Below are 19,483 nucleotides of genomic sequence, written 5' to 3' on the forward strand. Positions count from 1 at the left end.
TGCTACTTTGTTAGAAATACAGGAAAAAAAATTGCAGGAGGCTCTAGACATGGTATCAAAAGATTAGTATAGTAAATATTAACACAAATCTGTGAAGGGCTGGGATAAGTAGATTGCATTTCAAGGAAATGAAGTTTTTTTTTTAACAATTTCAGGAATTTTTGGGTCTCCCCCTTGAATACTTAATGCAGATTAAATTGAGGAAGAAATAATGATGTCCTATTGGCATTATCAGATTGTAATCTATGGTGCCCTTTAAAGTGGTTGGCAATTGAATGTGGTGAAAGTGGGATGAGAATTATCACCTCCAAATCTGAGATCATGGTGCTTCAAGGGAAAGAGCAGATTGGTCTCTGCAAGTATTCACTGTGCAACTGCCTCACATGGAGGAGTTCAAGATCTTGTTCATAATTCAGGTACATAGGAGACTGTAATAAGCTGACCGACAGATTGGTGTAGCAGTGACAGTTTTGTGAATCTTGTATTAGGTCGAGATGGTGGTGTGGGAGCGAATTTCTCTAAAAGGACTTCATTCTATATTCTTAATTCTCAGATATGGTCAAGAGCTATGGGTAATGAGGGAAAGAATGAAATGTCAGCTAAAATAAGGTTACTGTGCATGACTGCTGAGCTAACTTGGTGTGTTGAAGTGAAGAGCTCAACTGTACAGGAAGACATGGGAGGAAATCTTCAGCAGTCTAAATGGAAGGAGTCAGTCAAGGTAGACTGGCATGGTCACTTGGGAGCAGACCTGAGGGTATATCATCTTTCAGCTGGCCTACAAGTGCCTGGGAAGGCATAGAATGCTGCTGAACATTGCATGGCTTGATCTATCCAAGTTCTGCGATGGGCTGGCGCCCTGCCTGGGGTTTGTTATCTGCCTTGCGCCCTGTGTTGGCTGGGATTAGCTCCAGCAGACCCCTGTGACCCTGTAGTTAGGATATAGCAGGTTGGATAATGGATGGATCTATCCAAGTTAGCATACTATCACCATGATCTTCATTACCAATGAATGGAAAATGAGGAATGTAAAGGCATAAAATGCAGTGCTAGGGAAGAATAGAGTATTAGAAAATAGAGATGCATCATAGGCTCAGATGTCCCAGAAACACAGAATGCACTAATAACAGTATGGGCTCTACAGCAAAGCCAGCAGGAATGATGCGAAATTTCTCATAATTCCTAGTGAAAAGTCAAGCAAAATGACACTTTTATTGGCTAACTAAAAAGATTACAATATGCAAGCTTTTGAGGCAACTCAGGCCCCTTCTTCAGGCAGGAAGTAAAAAGGAATGATGAACAATGGTGATAAGGAGGCTGAAAATGTAACTCTGATTGACCATGGAGATACAGTAAATTAGATAAGTGGTCACTAGAAAGGCAACCATAAGTATTTAGATATGAATAATTATTGAAAAGGACAAACAACGTGGATTTCGGAGGTGCACATCCTGTCTGAGAAACCTGTTGGGCATATTTGTTGCTTATCACAAGCATATGAAAGAGTTTACTTAAGAGATCCACACAATGGATTACAAGGTAATCCTCAACCTATAAACCAGAGACATATCCTAGAAGATGGTCAAGGACAGCATACTTGGACTAAAAAGGAGGTAGCTGATGAAATGCAAAAAAGACAGCAAAAAATAAAAAAAAAATTAAGATGAGAGAGCAAAAAAATTAGGAGACAGCAAATATTAATAAGACAATTCTTTAAATCTTTTTAAAGGGGAATACTTGTTCTGTGAAGACATAGTAGAGTATCATTAAAAATTTATGATTGGACACATCTAACTAATTCTGTTAAATTAATAAGGATTCTCTTAATGCAAAGAAAGGTGCAAAGTAAATAAATTGAATAATGAGGTAGACTCTCTTAAGGTGCAGAGTACTGATTAAAATTCTAAAAACCACACAACTTTGGTAACATTTGAAATATTTTGAGAAATTCCAGTCACCACACAAGAATCCAGCAGGTGCAACTGACAGCGATTCCAAAGTAACAGGAGAATAACAAAGAATCTTGTCAGTCCTGAAGAAAGATTCCTTAATGGGTATCGAGTACATGTTTTCTAAACCTTCAAATTCATCACTAAAGATGGGTCATTACATTTCTCCCAGCTCAAAAGCTACAGGATAAATTAATCAAACCATCAGGTATTTGGGGACGGGAAGATTGAGACAGCGCGGCACAGAGAACAACAAACAGGGGATCTAAACTCAGGGTGGTGGACCCACAAGGCAGCAATGCTACCCACTGCACACACCACTTTTCCAACTTGTAGCTGTAATCTTTCCTTAAATTGTTTGATTTGACCTACATCTTCAACTTGCCAAAAATAATTCCAAAGTAGAGAAACAATGGTTCCTATGGCTTTTACAATCAAGTTATTTATACCCACATAAAAGACTCTTGGAATTGTTAGTGATTGTCTGCTGACAGGAACCAGTCTTGGATAGAATGATATTCCATCAGAGGGCTCACTCAAATGCAAATACATTCAACTGTTCACATCCAATATAATAATGGTAGAGCACAGTGAAATTCTTACTTGCATTTCCAACCAACATGCATCATGTTGCCTCTCTCTGCAGCGATCATAAATAACAATGGAGAAATATTATGTATAACATTTGTCCAATATGTGACAGAAATCCATTCACCTCCACTTTTGGCCAGAATATTCTGGCAATTTTTATGCCATTTTTTTACGAATATCAAGCTAAAGGATTTGGAGAAATTAAGGAAGAGTTTCATAAGTGGGGAAGAAATATGGATACTCTAGATACATTAAACCTAATAAATGTCCCAGGGTTAATTTTATTAGCATCACTCAGTCTCAGCGGTCACAGGTTTAAAAAGGCAATGGCTATGTGGCATAACTTACTGAGAACCACTTGTTTAACCTCAATTCAGGTCGTACTCTTTTATACTGTGTCAAACCAAAGCAGACACTGTCCCAACAATGACAAAACACCATAATGGAATGGGAAAATATGAAAGAGCTTTATAATTTTACACAAGAGGTTAGTTCTGCTATTTAAAGGCCTGGCAAAGCAAATGAACAAAACTGGGAGGAGGACCTGATGGCAGGTCAGGGTGCTATTGAGAGGATTAGGAAACACAAAGTGGTAAAATGGACATCTGATTTAATGAGAGGATAAACATTAAATGACTCCCCTATGCAGCTTTAAGATGTGTGCCAAAGACTCTAGCTGACCTTTAACCCTTTTAAGCTCATTTGCTGCCATAGCAATTGATTATGCAAAGGAATGGTGCTAGTAATAGTGGGAGGATGGGGAGAGAGGAAAGGCTTTGCTAGGAGGATATTAGATTGTATGCTGGAAGGCCTGTCAGCTTTTTCCAAAATACCTAGAAGGAGAAAATGAAGCCTCCAGTTTATTTAGAAGCATCTTGTGAATAAATCTGGAGGAACACATAGAATGAGACGTGCTTTACTTTTTAAAGATGTATGGATGTTAAATATTTATTAAAGCAGAATGTTGTCATACCTAGATTACTGGTTAAAATACAAAACCATCCAGGGTCAAAATTTCCTTAATATTTGAATAACAGAACCTTTAGGAAAATATTTGATAGATAAGTCTGTTTCCAATGACAAAATCAACATTTTCAATGGTAAATATCCTTCAGGCCTACAGAAAACCCTGATTATTAACCAAAATCATTCCTATTTTTGGTTTTTCAGACTAAAACAAACCCATTGGTAGCCCACATGTCTAAATGGTTTGCAACTCGTTCCTTTGCATTGACTCTATATTCAGAGCCATAGGATTTACAGCTGCAGAATATACCATTAACCTTTCTTTGTTTTTAAACAATATTCTCAAGAAATCATGAAAAATGCCAAATAGAAACAGAAAGTGAAGATTCTTGCTGACCAATACAGAACACTTATTTTCATGTCATGTCTCTCAGTCAGATGCTAACATCTATTGTATGATATTAAACTGACAACGATTAAAATGTCCCTTTGTGACGGAACCAGGAGATCTTGTATTAGTGGTATACGGTAAACAAAAAGCAGTTCAATCATCCATTTATTTACTGAATCCAATTAATTCAACAGTAGCATTGCAGCGAGCTGGAAAACAACACAGGAACATGGGATGGAGTGGCAGTCCACTGGCAGGGCATGCTTACTCCAAATCAGATATCATTCAGGGTAATACAGAAATGGGAGCACAAAGGAGAAATGCAACCTGGGTAAGATAGTCATCTCTCAAAGGTAGTAAAAGAAAACAAAAAGCAATCATTCACTCCTTTATGGGAAACTTAGAGAATGCAATCAGTCAAACACCTCACCCAGCAGACAAGCCCTATAAAAGAGAATTTTCATCTGGAGAAAAGAAAAGCTTTAACAATAGACACTGCACAGGTGGCACTCTATTGACTATCAGAAAAAAAGCGAGTAGGACTGTCGTTACTTTTGACAAGCCTAGCATTTTCCAGTTGTGTAAACTGACACGGTCTGGCTACAAGATCAGCAGTTCCGGTCAGCAAGTCTGGAATATCCTACGACTTAGGCCGGAGTTATACTTCACGCGACACAACGCATGCTGCAGCGGACGCTCCTGCTACACAAGCATTGTAGTGTTCATACTTGCACGCATACTTTACGTAAATCTGGAGGAATCCACCAGGTGGCAGTGCGAGATATTATCACGGTGAGAACATGTTCGGCTTCCCTGTGTTGTGAATTGCCTAGAACACTCATTAAATTCCGATGACACCTTACTGCAATATCTCTGAAAAGGATGTTTATTGATTAAATTCATCAATCCAGGGATGTGTCCATTCCAGCAAGCATTGGGCACGAGTGAGAAACACTCCCTTGACGAGGCATCAGCTCATCACAAGGTGAACACAAGCACACACATACACTAGCGTCATTTTAGCGGCACCAAATCCCCAAATCTGCATATCTTTGGAAGGAAACCGGAGCACAGTATGGAATACAAGCAGTGCCCGGAACACCTCACCAGGGAGGTGTCCAGGAGGCATCCTGAAAAGATGCCCGAGCCACCTCATCTGACTCCTCTTGATGCGGAGGAGCAGCGGCTCTACTCTGAGCCCCTCCCAGATGACTGAGCTCCTCACCCTATCTTTAAGGGAAAGCCCAGACACCCTGCGGAGGAAACTCATTTCAGCCGCTTGTATTCGCGATCTCGTTCTTTCGGTCACTACCCATAGCTCATGAGCATAGGTGAGGGTAGGAACGTAGATCAACTGGTAAATTGAGAGCTTTGCCTTACGGCTCAGCTCCTTTTTCACCACGACAGACCGATGCAGAGCCTGCATCACTGCGGATGCCGCACCGATCCGCCTGTCGATCTCACGCTACATTCTTCCCTCACTCGTGAACAAGACCCCGAGATACTTGAACTCCTCCACTTGGGGCAGGATCTCTCCCCCAACCCTGAGAGGGCACTCCTCCCTTTTCCGGCTGAGGACCATGGTCTCCGATTTGGAGGTGCTGATTCTCATCCCAGCCGCTTCACACTCGGCTGCGAACCGATCCAGAGAGAGCTGAAGATCACGGCCTGATGAAGCAAACAGGACAACATCATCTGCAAAAAGCAGTGACCCAATCCTGAGTCCACCAAACCAGACCCCTTCAAAACCCTGGCTGCGCCTAGAAATTCTGTCCATAAAAGTTATGAACAGAATCGGTGACAAAGGGCAGCCCTGGCGGAGTCCAACTCTCACTGGAAACGGGTTCAACTTACTGCTGGCAACGCGGACCAGGCTCTGACACCGGTTGTACAGGGACCGAACAGCCCTTATCAGGGGGTCCGGTACCTCATACTCCCGGAGCACCCCCCACAGGATTCCCCGAGGGACACGGTCGAATGCCTTTTCCAAGTCCACAAAACACATGTAGACTGGTTGGGCAAACTCCCATGCACTCTCCAGGACTCTGCTAAAGGTGAAGAGCTGGTCCACTGTTCCGCGACCAGGACGAAAACCACACTGTTCCTCCTGAATCCGAGGTTCGACTATCCGACAGAGTTGGAATATCATACATTTAATTTGTTCTGTGTGGCGATCTATTGCTGCTTTCCGCTGCTGTCAGGTCCAAGAAGCTCCTAGTGATTGAAACTGGGATGACGTTTACGACGGTCTGCTTTAATGATAAAGTAAACTACAAGGTTAAAGTGGACATTTCGAGATTAAAGCCGAAATTTCCACTTTAATCACAAAATACACGTTTTCACCGTGTCCTTTATTTTTTTCTCAGTGGTTCAAATATAACACTATACATTATGTTGCTGTTGTTAAATTGCAAAAATAAAAAAATAAAAAAGACAACACAAAAGATAGTATGCGAGACTTTTAAAATGCATCGTGTCATTACGATCGGGAATATGTGACGCTTGAATAAAAAAAAAAGCACCACGAATGCATCTGTATGTCGGCATTTTGCTTCACCACTTTGAACCATTTATCAAACAGCAAAGTGTGCACATCGATCCCCGAAGGATCTCCATAGAGGCTTGCGGTCACATGTAGATAGTAAACAGAGACTCTGACGTCACGTTCCGACTTTTAGCACACTGCGCCCCCCGACTTTTTGCTGGCACTGCAACTCGCGCACGCGTCGCGTTAATTTCTGAGGACCTGCACAGAGGACGCGTGAAATGAACACTGGGAACGCGTGGCAGCCATGATGAGGGCTTGTATGCGTTCTGCGCGTGAAGTATAAATCGGCCCTAAAAGTACGACAACTTTACTTGCTCACAGACAGGCAGTTAAGGGTCTCTGATTAACAAAACACAACATCCTTAGCATGTGGAACGTAAAGTGTAGCAGTGGGAGAAAAACCCTCATTGTCAAGAGGACAGCATTCTTGAATTGTTTTTTTTAAAAGCTTTTAATATAATTCAGGGTAATACAGACATAGGCCCACAAAGGAGGAACACAAAACGGGTAAGATAAATATCAGCCCAAAGTAAAAAAAAAAAAAAACTCAAATCACTCACTCCTTTCTGAGAGATGTATAGGAAAAGCAATCAGTAAAACACCTCACTATGCAGATAAGCATTATAAATTCATTCTCAAATGGAAATAGAAAAGACTCACCAGCAGAAATTGAATAGCTGTAGTGCACCAAATAAAATGTTTTTAAAAGTATACTGTAAATGTATTAGTGTGCTATCACATTATAAACCGAGAGAGAGTTTGCCATTGTATCCACAGTGTACAGTCATGCAGCATGAAGGAATTTACCATACCACACTCACTAACCTTATTCTAAGTCCATCACTATAACTTTTCTTTTTATAAAAATATAACAGACTCGAAAGAGAAAAACATTTCTGATGTAAAATTATGAACAACAGAAGTATTGCTAACTTTAAGTGCATCAAATTATTTGAAATTGTCTGTATACCACACAGATCAGAACTGTTTTATTATGCAGCTGTTACAATACATAATTACAGCAAAATTCAGGAATACAGAAACAATAAATCCTCAAGTGTCAGCAGCAGACGCGCAAAAATGTTAAGTATTTCTTATGCAGATAATCACAGGCTTCCGATTAAAAAAAAAAAAAAAATTATTACTATGTGGAAACTAAACATTCAGCTGGCACCACTAGAGGAAAAATAGCTAATGGGGGAAAAAGAAAGTGACATCAGCTAAGAGAAAAAGAATGCATAGCAGAAGCTTCTGGCTATGAATATTTTACTTCTCAAAAGTGCAGCCATTAATGGATTTCATTAGTCATTATAGGAATGAAGCTCAGCTTTGGTTTATTCTATTTCTAAACACTTGATAATGTAATCATTTTTCCGAATTTATGTCTTTGTACACATACATTGGTAAATGATAATTACCTATCAATATGCGCATGAGCTACCTAATAGAACCACCGTCTTTGGTTCAAAACTTAGCCTGGTCACCTGGTCCTCTTTTTTACATTATTCCTGTCATGGTGTGAGGTTTTTTTCCTCAGGTGGTCAAGATCTGTCTGAGAAGGGTGCGACTCCCTAAAGAAGTCAACATAAAAGCAGCTCCACGATCACCATTTTGCAGGCACAGCACTTAGAGAGCACTTTAGCAGCCAGGAGACGTGTCAGGGTTCTATCTGCCTGGGTGCATGTTTGCCAGCGACTATCACTGAGGTGAGGAACAGTGGGCATACCCTGGGTCAGTGGAGTGAAGAAGAGGGAGGACCACCTGTATGAGTGGGCAAAGGGACTGAGCAGCTGGAAGATGCATCCAAAGTGGTCACTAAGCTTTGTGTCTGCAAACGGCAATGTCTGAGCTGTTTTTTTTTGCTGCCTCCCTGTCCCGCCCCTTCAGACAGTTTAGCACGTGTATAGATTTAATGCTTTTGTGGTTTGTAGAATTGTGGTGTGCCTTGGGAATTTTTGGGTTATAAAAAGTGTGCCACCACAGAAAAACGGTTGGAAAACAATACTCTACTTACACTAATGCTTCTGGCATGCTAAAAAAAAGATCTCCGTAGCTGCTATCTCGTTTGAAAACTGACACTCTGCATTATTTGGATGGTTATTTTGCGTTCTTTGCATAAATTAGCAAAGATACTGCAGACTTGAATCATGGGTAGGGATAATCATTACACTTCTGATTCATAAAATTTTGTCACATTATTAAGCCAATCAGCATTGTAAGCTGGTTCACAGACTTGCACGTTAAATACTGAGGTACTAGAGACTCATTTTGGTTTTGGTGCCATCAAAGAAAATTTACTTAGCATTATGTGATACTAGGTGGCCCCCTGCTCGCTTCGCTAAAACCCCCCAGTCTGTGAGCCACTTCGTGTCTCTGCTGCTCGCGTATGTGGATTTCACTTTCACCAAACAACAAATCTTTTAATTCCCATGGATATGCCTCTTCATTGGGAAGAAACACTACTTTTCCCTGATGGCAACACAAATTAGACGATCTAAAAGTCTTTGACTTAAACTTTAAATCCGAACAATACATTCAATCTCTTTTCGCTGTTCTGTTATTTCACCAAGTAATAATTTCTGTTTGTTTGTGCTAATGTGATCTTTACTATCATTTTTTTGAGACTTTCGAATTTTTAGTACTTTCATTATCTCTAACCTGCTCTACATGTGTATCGCGTCAACGTTTTGAAAACTCTTTACGATGTTCTACTTTGTCATCTACTCTTTGTACTTTTATTTCCGGCTCCAGGCGTGGTTAAATCTCTTGGCACAAAGTCTCGTCTTGTGGGAGTTGGAAAGTACCTCTCTGAAAAAGTCACGTCTCGTCTCAGGCTAAAAAGCCTCATCTCGTCCCAGGATTTTTTAAATGTAATATTCGATCTTCTTGCAGAAACTTGAAATGAAAATCAAAAAGAGCATCATCTTTTAACATCACAACTTTTCTGTAGCATTGCACCATGACTGCCATAAACCCCCATCTCTCCCACTTCCCTCCACCTATGGCAGTATGTATAAATCAAGAAAATGAACACCAGTGCTACTTATTGACGTGTATCATTTTGAACTGTGTAATAGGAAATGCTAAACCTTTAAATGAAAATTTTATTTCATAAAACTTTAAACATGGTACTGGATGTGTATGTGATTCTTTAGGTACACACTTAGCTTATGTGTATTATTGTTTCATAATGTTAAAAAAAAGAACATAAAAATGCCACCTTGACCAAAGAACTGCCTGAGGCGTTGACCTCAAGATTTTTTAACGAGTTAAACAGGCCAAATCAATCGCAAAAATGAATGTGTCAACTTTCCCAGGCCTAAAATATATATGAGTGTGGCATATGTAGATACTTATATATACACACACACATTATATACACACACTGGCTCTGCCTTCCTCTAGGTTGTGACTATAAAGGACCTAGAGAACCTCAGAAGTTGCTGTTTACTAAGGTTAGCTTTCCCTCAGGATTACATTTTTGTTTGGACCTATGAGTATGTTTTTCTTTTCAATTTATTTGACTTTTACAGTAAATGGAGCTACCAGTTAGTAACCCAAACCACTGCTTTTGTACATACATATTTTATATATACATAACATGCACATAAACACACTGTATTTTTGCGAATATACAAACACATTTTTACATGATTTGCAATATATTTTACATGTCAATGCATTTGAAATGGAACTCGTGTTAAACACACTTCAGCCTTTTTCTTCATAACTGAATAGGCATGCATACGTGTCGATAGATAAGCATGCACCTTTAACTTAACACAGACATCAATATACATCTGTTTGTATGCAGATTCCCCAAATATTCAACAGCATGTGTACACATTGGCTGGGATCATTTTTTTTTGAGAGCACTGTTAAATGTCAGCAGTCAAACTGCAAATGTCTGGCTTCTGTGGACTAAACAGGCTGCTTCCCCAGCTGCTGCACATTTAGAGTCTGTCTGGATTCCAAACCTAGCCGCCGGAAGTACTTCTTCCTAAATTATATTTTTAAATATTTGTCAACACTCTTCTCTCCCGGGTCTCACTACTGCTTTTAACACTATGGGCCATAACATCCCAGAGGAACCTGAAAAATTATAGTGACTTAATTTTTCTATTCCATTTCTATTTTATTTCTATTCTCTAGCTTTCTGTGACCTGACAGAAGTGATACCGATGGCTCCTTCCTCATAGTCATTTGTTTGTTTCAATTTACTATTGGTTTGTTTTGTGTTTTTATTGTACTTTTTAATCTATTTATTTTATTTATGCTTATTGCATATTTTATCGTAAAGCACTTTGGCTACAACCTTACTGATGTTGTTTTAAAATGTGCTCTATAAATAAATTGACATTAATTAGTCTGTTTCTGCTGGATGATTCTGTGCAACATGCTTAAAAAGTGTTTTGTACAGTAGACTAAACTTTGAAGGTCTCATCTCAGCAAGACTGAATACTTCCTTTTGTCTTCTTCAGAACTTCACCAGAGTTTATCTCTAGGCCTGCATCACCATCTTAAATGTTTATATTTTTTGTAGATCAGTTTGATTCAGGTAATGTTTATATAGTTCTCTTCAATGAGTGTAGACACAGAGTGTTGTGACAAGTTCTGGGCACTAGGAGTTGGAGACCCCTACCCTATCCTGAAACATACAAATCTGTGCATATAAAAGGAACAGGAGATGTGCTGCACATGCAAAAGGCACAGGAAATGTGAATTTATGTCCATATATATGTATCTTAAAGGTAATTTCTCTGTATGGACATCTATGTGAAGTGTGTGTAATAAGTAAGTCAATCGTGGCTCTGAATTGAGTCTGCTTTAGATTAAGCCCATTTGACAACATACGTTTAAATTTGGGAATATAAGAAAAGGGAGAGAAGACAAAAGCCACAGCTTGTCTTGTATCTGCTTGGCAGTGCTGTGAATGAAGGAGAAAGAAGCTGCCCTTTCGTTGTCTGGAGAGGTGAATGTTTGCTGTTTAATTAATTTGAATAGCAGAGCGTTGACAAGCATTTTGACAGATAAAGACACGTGACTCTGTGTACAATTAATCAATAATGCATTTGATTTTAGTTTTTGCAATATTACTCAAGTTTAAGAACATGACTTTTTTAATGCATGAAAGTCAAATAGTACTGAATTATATTACTTAGTTTATAGCAGGTCCATGTGTTGTGTCAAACTGCATACTATTGTTTGTATTGATATGATATTTACAGCTAAACAGTTATACCAAACTTGCATAGCAATGTTGAAGGGCATTATCAGAGTCATGACTGCATTGCTAACGATAAAAACAAGGCTAACCAACAAAGCAACATGGTTTTCAATTTATAAATACTACAGTATGACGGAGAAGAAAAGAAAGTGATTTGACAGTGGAAAACCACCTCTGACGGACAAGCAATCCTGGATTCACATAGCACTTCCTAACAAGAGACTACAGATTCAGTATGTTTCGGAGGCTTTCTCAAACAAGACCAGAGAGACAAGTGGATTCCTGCAGCTTCCTTTCACGAGTCGGTGTACACAAACAAAGGATTCTGGTAGCTGGGCCTAACAAGCCAACACAGCTCTCATGGAGCCATGACAGACCAGCAAATTAATGAAGCTGTTACTAACAAGTACAGACAGTCTGGTAACTGTATCTTACAAGTTATCATATACAATTTATTTAGATGTATTATGAAGTTAGCAAAATACTGCAGCATAGACATAACTGAAGCTGTAAGTCAACAAAGACACACACAGCTGAAGTCTTATAGGTTTGTCGAACAAGCGGTTACAGGCGACTAACAAGTCCACAGAGACAGATTCCAGTAGCTGTCTTTAACAGTACGCCACAGATAAGTTAATTCTTGGAGCTGTCTCTAGCCGACCCATAATGACAATTCAAGGTCCTTTATTTGTCACTTACACAGTTATACAAGTACAACATGTAGGGAAACGTGCCCTGAATCAGCTATGAGACTCTGCAATAAAGTTAACAAACAGACCATTTAAAGTAAATTAAACTGAATTAAAATGAAAAAAGTCTGATTCCTGAGGACAACTGCATTATGGTACATATATCCTACGGGTCATCACATGTCTCTTACATCTCCTACAATATTAGGAAGATCTTTAAATATTTTAGACACAGATAAACAGGTAAGTGTGAAAACAAGTTATTACAGACAGACAATTTAGTCTCTTACAAGCCATTAAAGGACAAAATAAAGTGTTAAAAAATTATATAAAGGTTTAATCAGCCGCCCCTAACAAATGAGCCACCCTGATACAATAAAGATTTTTGTAGCTATCTCTTCCTTATTACAGACTGAAAAAATTACTAAGGTTGTCAAAATACCACCTTATGGACACACACAAATGTAGTTGTGGAGAACAAGTTATTACAAAAATACAAAATAATTCTGGTATAACTCTTTCTAACAAGTCACTGCAGAACTTTAGAATTGCATTCTGGTAGCTCTTCCTAATTAGTCATTAAAAACAAGAAAATAAATGAAGCTGATCCTAACAAGCTCACATACACAGATCCTAGTAGCTGTGTCTAACAAGTCGCTGCAAAAATACAACTAAATTGTCTAAGCTGTCCCCAAAAAGCCCACTCTGGCAGATTCTTGTAAATGTAAATACTGTAACACAGGTCACTAGAGACAGACAGCTGAACTTTGGTAGCTGTCACAAACAAACAACTATTTACTGCATTACCAGATGAATGAAGCTGATGATAACAAGTTCAAGCAGTTGCATTGATTCAGTTGGAGATTGCCAACAATCCACAACAGACAAGAGAAATGGTGACAGCGGTCTCTAGTATACCTTCACAAGCAGACAAATGAATCCTAGAAGCTGCCAAAAGGCCCAAACCAAAGTACAGCATTCATGTAGCCATTTCTAGCAAGTCACTACAGAGAGACAACTGAAGTAGGTAGCTGTCTTTAACAAACCATCATGAACTAGCAGATTAATGACGATGTCGCTAGCAAGTATAGGCGAATACCTGGATTTAGTTGAATATCTCCAACATGCTCTTACAGATAAGTCTGACTGTTATAGGTGTTAGTAGCATGTCATTACAAGCAGACAAATAAATGGTACAGGCCGCCACTAAGAAGACCACACAGGCAGATTCCTGTAGGTTTCTTAAAAACATCATTATGGAGAAAAAAAAAACTGATTTCTGATAGCGGTCTCTAGTAAGCCATTACAGACAAGTAAATAAATTAAGCTGCCATGAATAAGTTCACAAAGACAAACAAGCTCCAGCACCTGTCTTTTACAAAACAGGCATCTGAATTCTGGCACCAGACTCCATATTGCCCACATAGATAGATTCCTGTAGCTGACTCTAATTGTCTGTCTGTCTGTCTGTCTATAAAGACTTAGGCCCAACCCACACTATAATGTTTCCTAACTAACTATTGATTTTATTAAAAGCAAGTAACATTCCATACAATCAAGCTAAATGCAACAAGTTCAATTCAACTCCCACCCAAGAGAAAGAGGGGAAGGCCAACAGCCAGAGTAAAACTTTAATAAGAGTAGAAAAGAGGGAAGAGAATGTTAGTGAATAGATCCTGCCAGGTTTTACAAAAGTTTACACATTATGTAAAATAAAAGTAAACGCTTTTTATTTTAACTAGTATGGCAAGCACTGTGAACATTTGTCAATATCTGAAAATGTATTTTGTGATCTCTTAAAAATGCATTACAGATATTTGATGATCAGCATGATTACTGTATTTCAAAATATCAACATCTTTTCAGATATCTCAGATACATTTTTTTTCTCTTTTTTTGGTTTCCTTTTAAAAATGCAGACATTAATCTCCATTTTTGCCTTTTGTCTATACTACACCAGCATTTCAACCCTTGATAATGCTCTCTGGAGCCTTATACTTCCAATAACGCAGCCTCAGGTTTTTGTTTGTTGTTTTTTTTTTTGGAAAACTCAGAATATAATTGTGCTCTAATTTGTTTGTGCTTATTATGTGGCCCTTCCCTTATTTGGCTCCTGCTTGTCTCACTCATTCCCTGACTGGTCACCCTTCATAGAAGAAACACATATTGCAACATATCAAGCTCAGAGTTGCTTTTCATGGTCCTTGTTGTGTTGCGTACCTGTATACATCTAAATTGCGTTTCAAAGTTTGATTCCTGCAAGCATGCACAAAAGGCAAATTTACTGATTGCTACAGTTTTGTGATAAATCCTGTGGGCTGCAGCGTTACCATCCCTTTGAGGACGGTCAGTTTTAGTAAGACGTCTATGCTGTGTGCCTGCCAAATGTAGGCCGATGACTACATCAAATGCATTTTTGGTCATTTTAGTATGGATGGACATAGTTACATAAACTATGTGAAAAAGATTGTGTGGACAGAGATATTAAAAAAAACACAATTTTTAAATGGAAATGTAGTACTGTGAACTAAGCCTTAATTCTGATCTCTAATAAGCTATTACAGACTAATGAATTAATGAAGTTGATAAAACAAGTACAAGCAAACACTTCTTGGTAACTATATCTGACAAGCTATTATGGGGTCAAGCTCCTCAATATATCACCAACCTCCTTCAGAACTACACCACTGGCTGTGCTCCAAGATCTGCCAAGTTATATTTCGGTTCCTTGTACCAGACTGAAGACGCATGGGGATCACAAATTTCAGGCCATTGTTGCAAGGTTAGGAAACAGTCTTCCACTGATGTTAAGATCAACAGATTCTACTGAATTGGTGAAGTGTCAATTTACGATGCATCTGTTTATACAGGCATTTGTTTAGCGCCCCCAAACTGTCCTTGTTTTATATGTTGCTTTGATATTTCATTTTATTCCACATTGTATTGTTCAGTACTTTTGTCTATGATAGGTACTTTATTAACATTACTTACTAACTTATGCAAGGCAAATTAAATTTGCCATCTCTAAGATGTCATTACGGACCAACACATTAATAAAGTTACCAAACTTCTACGTTATCTATAAGTCAAGAGAGACTCACAACTGAATTCTGGTAGCTCTGTTTAACAAGCGGCCACAGAGATTCATGATGTTGTCATTAATAAGTCCGCAGAGACAGACTCCTAAAGCTGCCTGTAACAAGTAACTACACAAAGATCACTGAATTTTGGTGGCTGTCTCTATAATAAGCCATCGCAGACAAGCAAATCAATGAACCTCACACTAACGAACCTAAACTGAAAGGCAAATAAACAGAGAGCAATCTCTAAGAAATCGTTAAAGACCATCACCTTCAGAGAGGTGTCACTAAAATAGCCTGTACAGATTGAAACACAGAAGCATGTTGATAAAAACAATTAAAGAAAGGCCGCTGAATTCAGCTTGCTGTCTCTAACAAGCCCACAGACACTAGCAGATTGATGAAGATGTGGAAATGAAGTTTAAAAAGGCAGTTCTCTTCCTGCAGTTGTCTCTAATAAACGAGCACAAACAGACAAATACTGCTGTCATTATCAGACAGACCAGCAGACTTTAGCAACTATCTAAAATAAAAAGACAGAGTTAGCCTTTTGTAACAAGCCACTAAACACAGATTACACATTTAGGTTATATGGACTACCATAAAATGTAAGTGCACTCAATTAAAAAAATAATTAAAGGAGAGAGCGATTTATTTATAAAGAAAATGAAGTAAAGCTTACTGTCATGTCCAGAGTTGAGAAGGTGCTCGCCCAGGTCACAGCCGAACACCCGCTCCCTCAGAATCCCGCGTTGCTTCAGTTTCTGCTTCGTGGGACGAGACTTCATGAATGTGCGCAGGAAAGTGATAAGCTTCCCGTGCTTTTTAGACACTGTTGGGAACAAAGAAAAATATGCTCACGACCACAGTTTCAGGAAAATATAATGAAAACTAATCTCACATCTGCTATTAAACTTTGTCAGACAATGCAGATAACACAAAAAAATGGCTATTATTAATGGTTATCAAATATGTTACTTTATTATATGAATAAGTGCAGTTAAGGAAATTTGATGTCTCTAAATTGGCTCCACTGTGAGTATGTGTAGGTGTACCCCATTTTGTCTAGTATGCTTCCCACCTTGCACCCAATAAGGCTGGGATTGCTCCAGCTTGTGCAACCCTGGATTAAACTGGTTTCATAATAACATAACATATAATGAATTTGTGTGCACCTGAAGCATGGATGCTGGAGTCACAATTACAGCCAAAATGCTCCTCTATTTAACACTCCATCACTTCATTCATACTTGCATGGATAAAATATTTAAATAAAAAGACAGTAACAGGTCATGGGAATCTGTAATAGTAACACTTTTTAAGAAAAGTCATCCATCCGTTTTCTAATCCAATTAATCAATCTGGGATCCCAGGAGGCAGGACCCTGTTATAACAACACTGACTGAAATACAATAATCCACCGCATATGGAGCCAGTCCATCCATCAACACACACACACACACACACACTCACTCACTCATGTGGGCCAGTTTAGAGTTGGCAAATAAAATAAAATCAATCCAAGAATTGGAGATGAGATGGAGAAGTACAAACCACTGCACAACCTCTGGATATTGTGGATATTATTACAATCTCTATTTTTATTACTTTTCATACTCAAATCCCAACAGACTGCAATTGCCATGGTCAAGTTCATCACACATTGGTGTAGACTGGTTTGTTTCAACTCCTCTGTCTTTTTATTACTTCTGGGAAGTAATTTCTATCAGAAATATCTGCAGGAATATACAGTCATATGAAAAAGTTTGGGAACCCCCCTCTCAGCCTGCATAATAATTTACTCTACTTCAACCAGAAAGTTAACAGTGGTAAGTCTTTCATTTCCTAGGAACATCTGAGTACTGGGGTGTTTTCCAAACAAAGATTTTTAGTGAAGCAAAATTTAGTTGTATGAAATTTAATCAAATGTGAAAAACTGACTGTGTAAAAAATTGGGTCCCCTTGTAATTTTGCTGATTTGAATGCATGTAACTGCTCAATACTGATTACTGTACTTGCAACACCAAATTGGTTGGATTAGCTTGTTAGGCCTTGAACTTCTTAGACAGGTGTGTCCAATCATGAGAAAAGGTATTTAAGGTGGTCAATTACAAGTTGTGTATCCCTTTGACTCTCCTCTGAAGAGTGACAGCATGGGATCCTCAAAGCAACTCTCAAAAGATCTGAAAACAAAGATTGTTCAGTCACATGGTTTAGGGGAAGGCTACAAAAAACTATCTCAGAGGTTTAAACTGTCAGTTTCAACTGTAAGGAATGGAATCAGGAAATGGAAGGCCACAGGCACAGTTGCTGTTAAACCCAGGTCTGGCAGGCCAAGAAAAATACAGGAGCGGCATATGCACAGGATTGTGAGAATGGTTAACGACAACACACAAATCACCTCCAAAGACCTGGAAGAACATCTTGCCGTAGATGGTGTATCCAGGGGTGCGGAAATCCAATGCCCGACTCGTCCGACACGGGTAAATTGACCGTCGGACAAGTGTGTTCTTCTGGTTTCAGTTGTCCACGGACAAGTGCAATTTTCTGGAGAAAGAACAATTATATGTGCTGTGCAGGGCACATTTTTACCACTACTTTCAAATTTTAAACATTTGGGTACGTACTTCGTGCGGAAACAGTCTACTTAGGCATGTTCTTCATGTCTCAGATTGGTCCTCAATATTGTTTACAAAATTACGGCTGATTTTTCAAAGGGGAAGCACTCTTACGGTCTTACATAAGCATTTTACCCTACTATTTACACGCTTGGAGATGTGGTCATTTTTTTTCATGCCGACATTACCATGTAATCGGATGATTTTTTCATTATAATCAATAACTTTTATATATTATTGATTAAATTCATTGTTTCTATATAAAATGCGGTCATTTTACTTACAATGCAAATGTTTTCACCACATAACAAAGCTTGTTAGGCAGTTAATCTTTCCTGAAATTTGCGATTTCACGTAGGTTGTGATATATTGAGGAGTTAAGAAATTTATTGCGTGACAACAATTCTGATTAGCTGTCTATAGATCGTTTTTGATTAGAGAAGTTAGTTTGGCACTGTCAGTTTCTGAAAAATAAAGAAGAAAACATTCTAACGGTTTCCAAATGTTATGGGATACAGTATCTATAAAAATCTTCACTTAGATGCAATTATTTTTTTCCGACAACATCGGTAATATTTACTTCTTTGGAAATGTACCATCTTGCGGAATTTCGAATACGTCATTAGGAATTACCTGTGTAACCCATAATGCACTGCGGTAACCACATTCTTCTCGCTATATGCGTGTTGCTGAAACTGAAGCAAGTAGCATCTCAGATGAGAAATGGATCGTTTCTTAATGAAAACTGGCAAAACAGGCCCTGAAAAAGCTGACAATGAGGACAAGAAAAGAAATACAAAAGCTGAAAGGGACCGTGAGTATGATAAAAAACGAAAACGGTCTTTTCAATCGCAATGGCTCAGAGAGGTTCCGTGGGTAAATGCAGATGACGCTGACTCCGTTTTTTGCCAAATTTGCCGTCAGTACCAGTACCAAGAACCATGAAGTTCAGCACAAGCAGAAATGAACAGCATTCAGCCCATGCTGTCTGAGATGGTAAAGATTCTTGGGGGGAGAAGATGTTGCAAGACAAAAGCTGAAGAACATGGCAGAAAAAGAATCAGGACAGTGTTCTGTTATGTAACTGTAATATGTGAAACAAAACTAGTGTAGCTATAATGAAGGCATTGTTTATTAGTGAGTTAAAATAAGGGAATCATTTATATAATGTTCTAGAGCAAGGTGGCAAAATACTACTCCCTGAAAGAACTTTTTTAAAATGGAAGGCAGTTTTGGCACCAATAAAAGAGATCGGAAAAAGAAACTATTTTTCACTTTTGTTATTTGTTTATGGGCAAGTGAATTTAACTGGCGGACAAGTGGATTTTCTAAATTTGATTTCCACACCCCTGGTATCTGTACATCATTTTACAATTCAGCGCAATTTGCACAAAGAACATTTGTATGGCAGGGTGATGAGAAAG

General features: G+C 38.7%; 1 protein-coding gene across 2 annotated transcripts in view; it reads right to left on the reverse strand.

Annotated features, from left to right (window-relative positions):
• The window catches only part of arhgap32b (Rho GTPase activating protein 32b), a 225,311-nt gene that overhangs the window by 48,430 nt on the left and 157,398 nt on the right, over positions 1 to 19,483 (reverse strand). For both annotated transcript variants that reach the window (XM_039764045.1, XM_039764046.1), the window contains one exon: positions 16,124 to 16,273. In XM_039764045.1, coding sequence (XP_039619979.1) covers positions 16,124 to 16,273 — 150 coding nt within the window. The remainder of the gene's footprint in view (positions 1 to 16,123; positions 16,274 to 19,483) is intronic.

Source organism: Polypterus senegalus, chromosome 9 (genome assembly GCF_016835505.1).
Source record: "Polypterus senegalus isolate Bchr_013 chromosome 9, ASM1683550v1, whole genome shotgun sequence".
Taxonomy (NCBI): Eukaryota; Metazoa; Chordata; class Cladistia; order Polypteriformes; family Polypteridae; genus Polypterus; species Polypterus senegalus.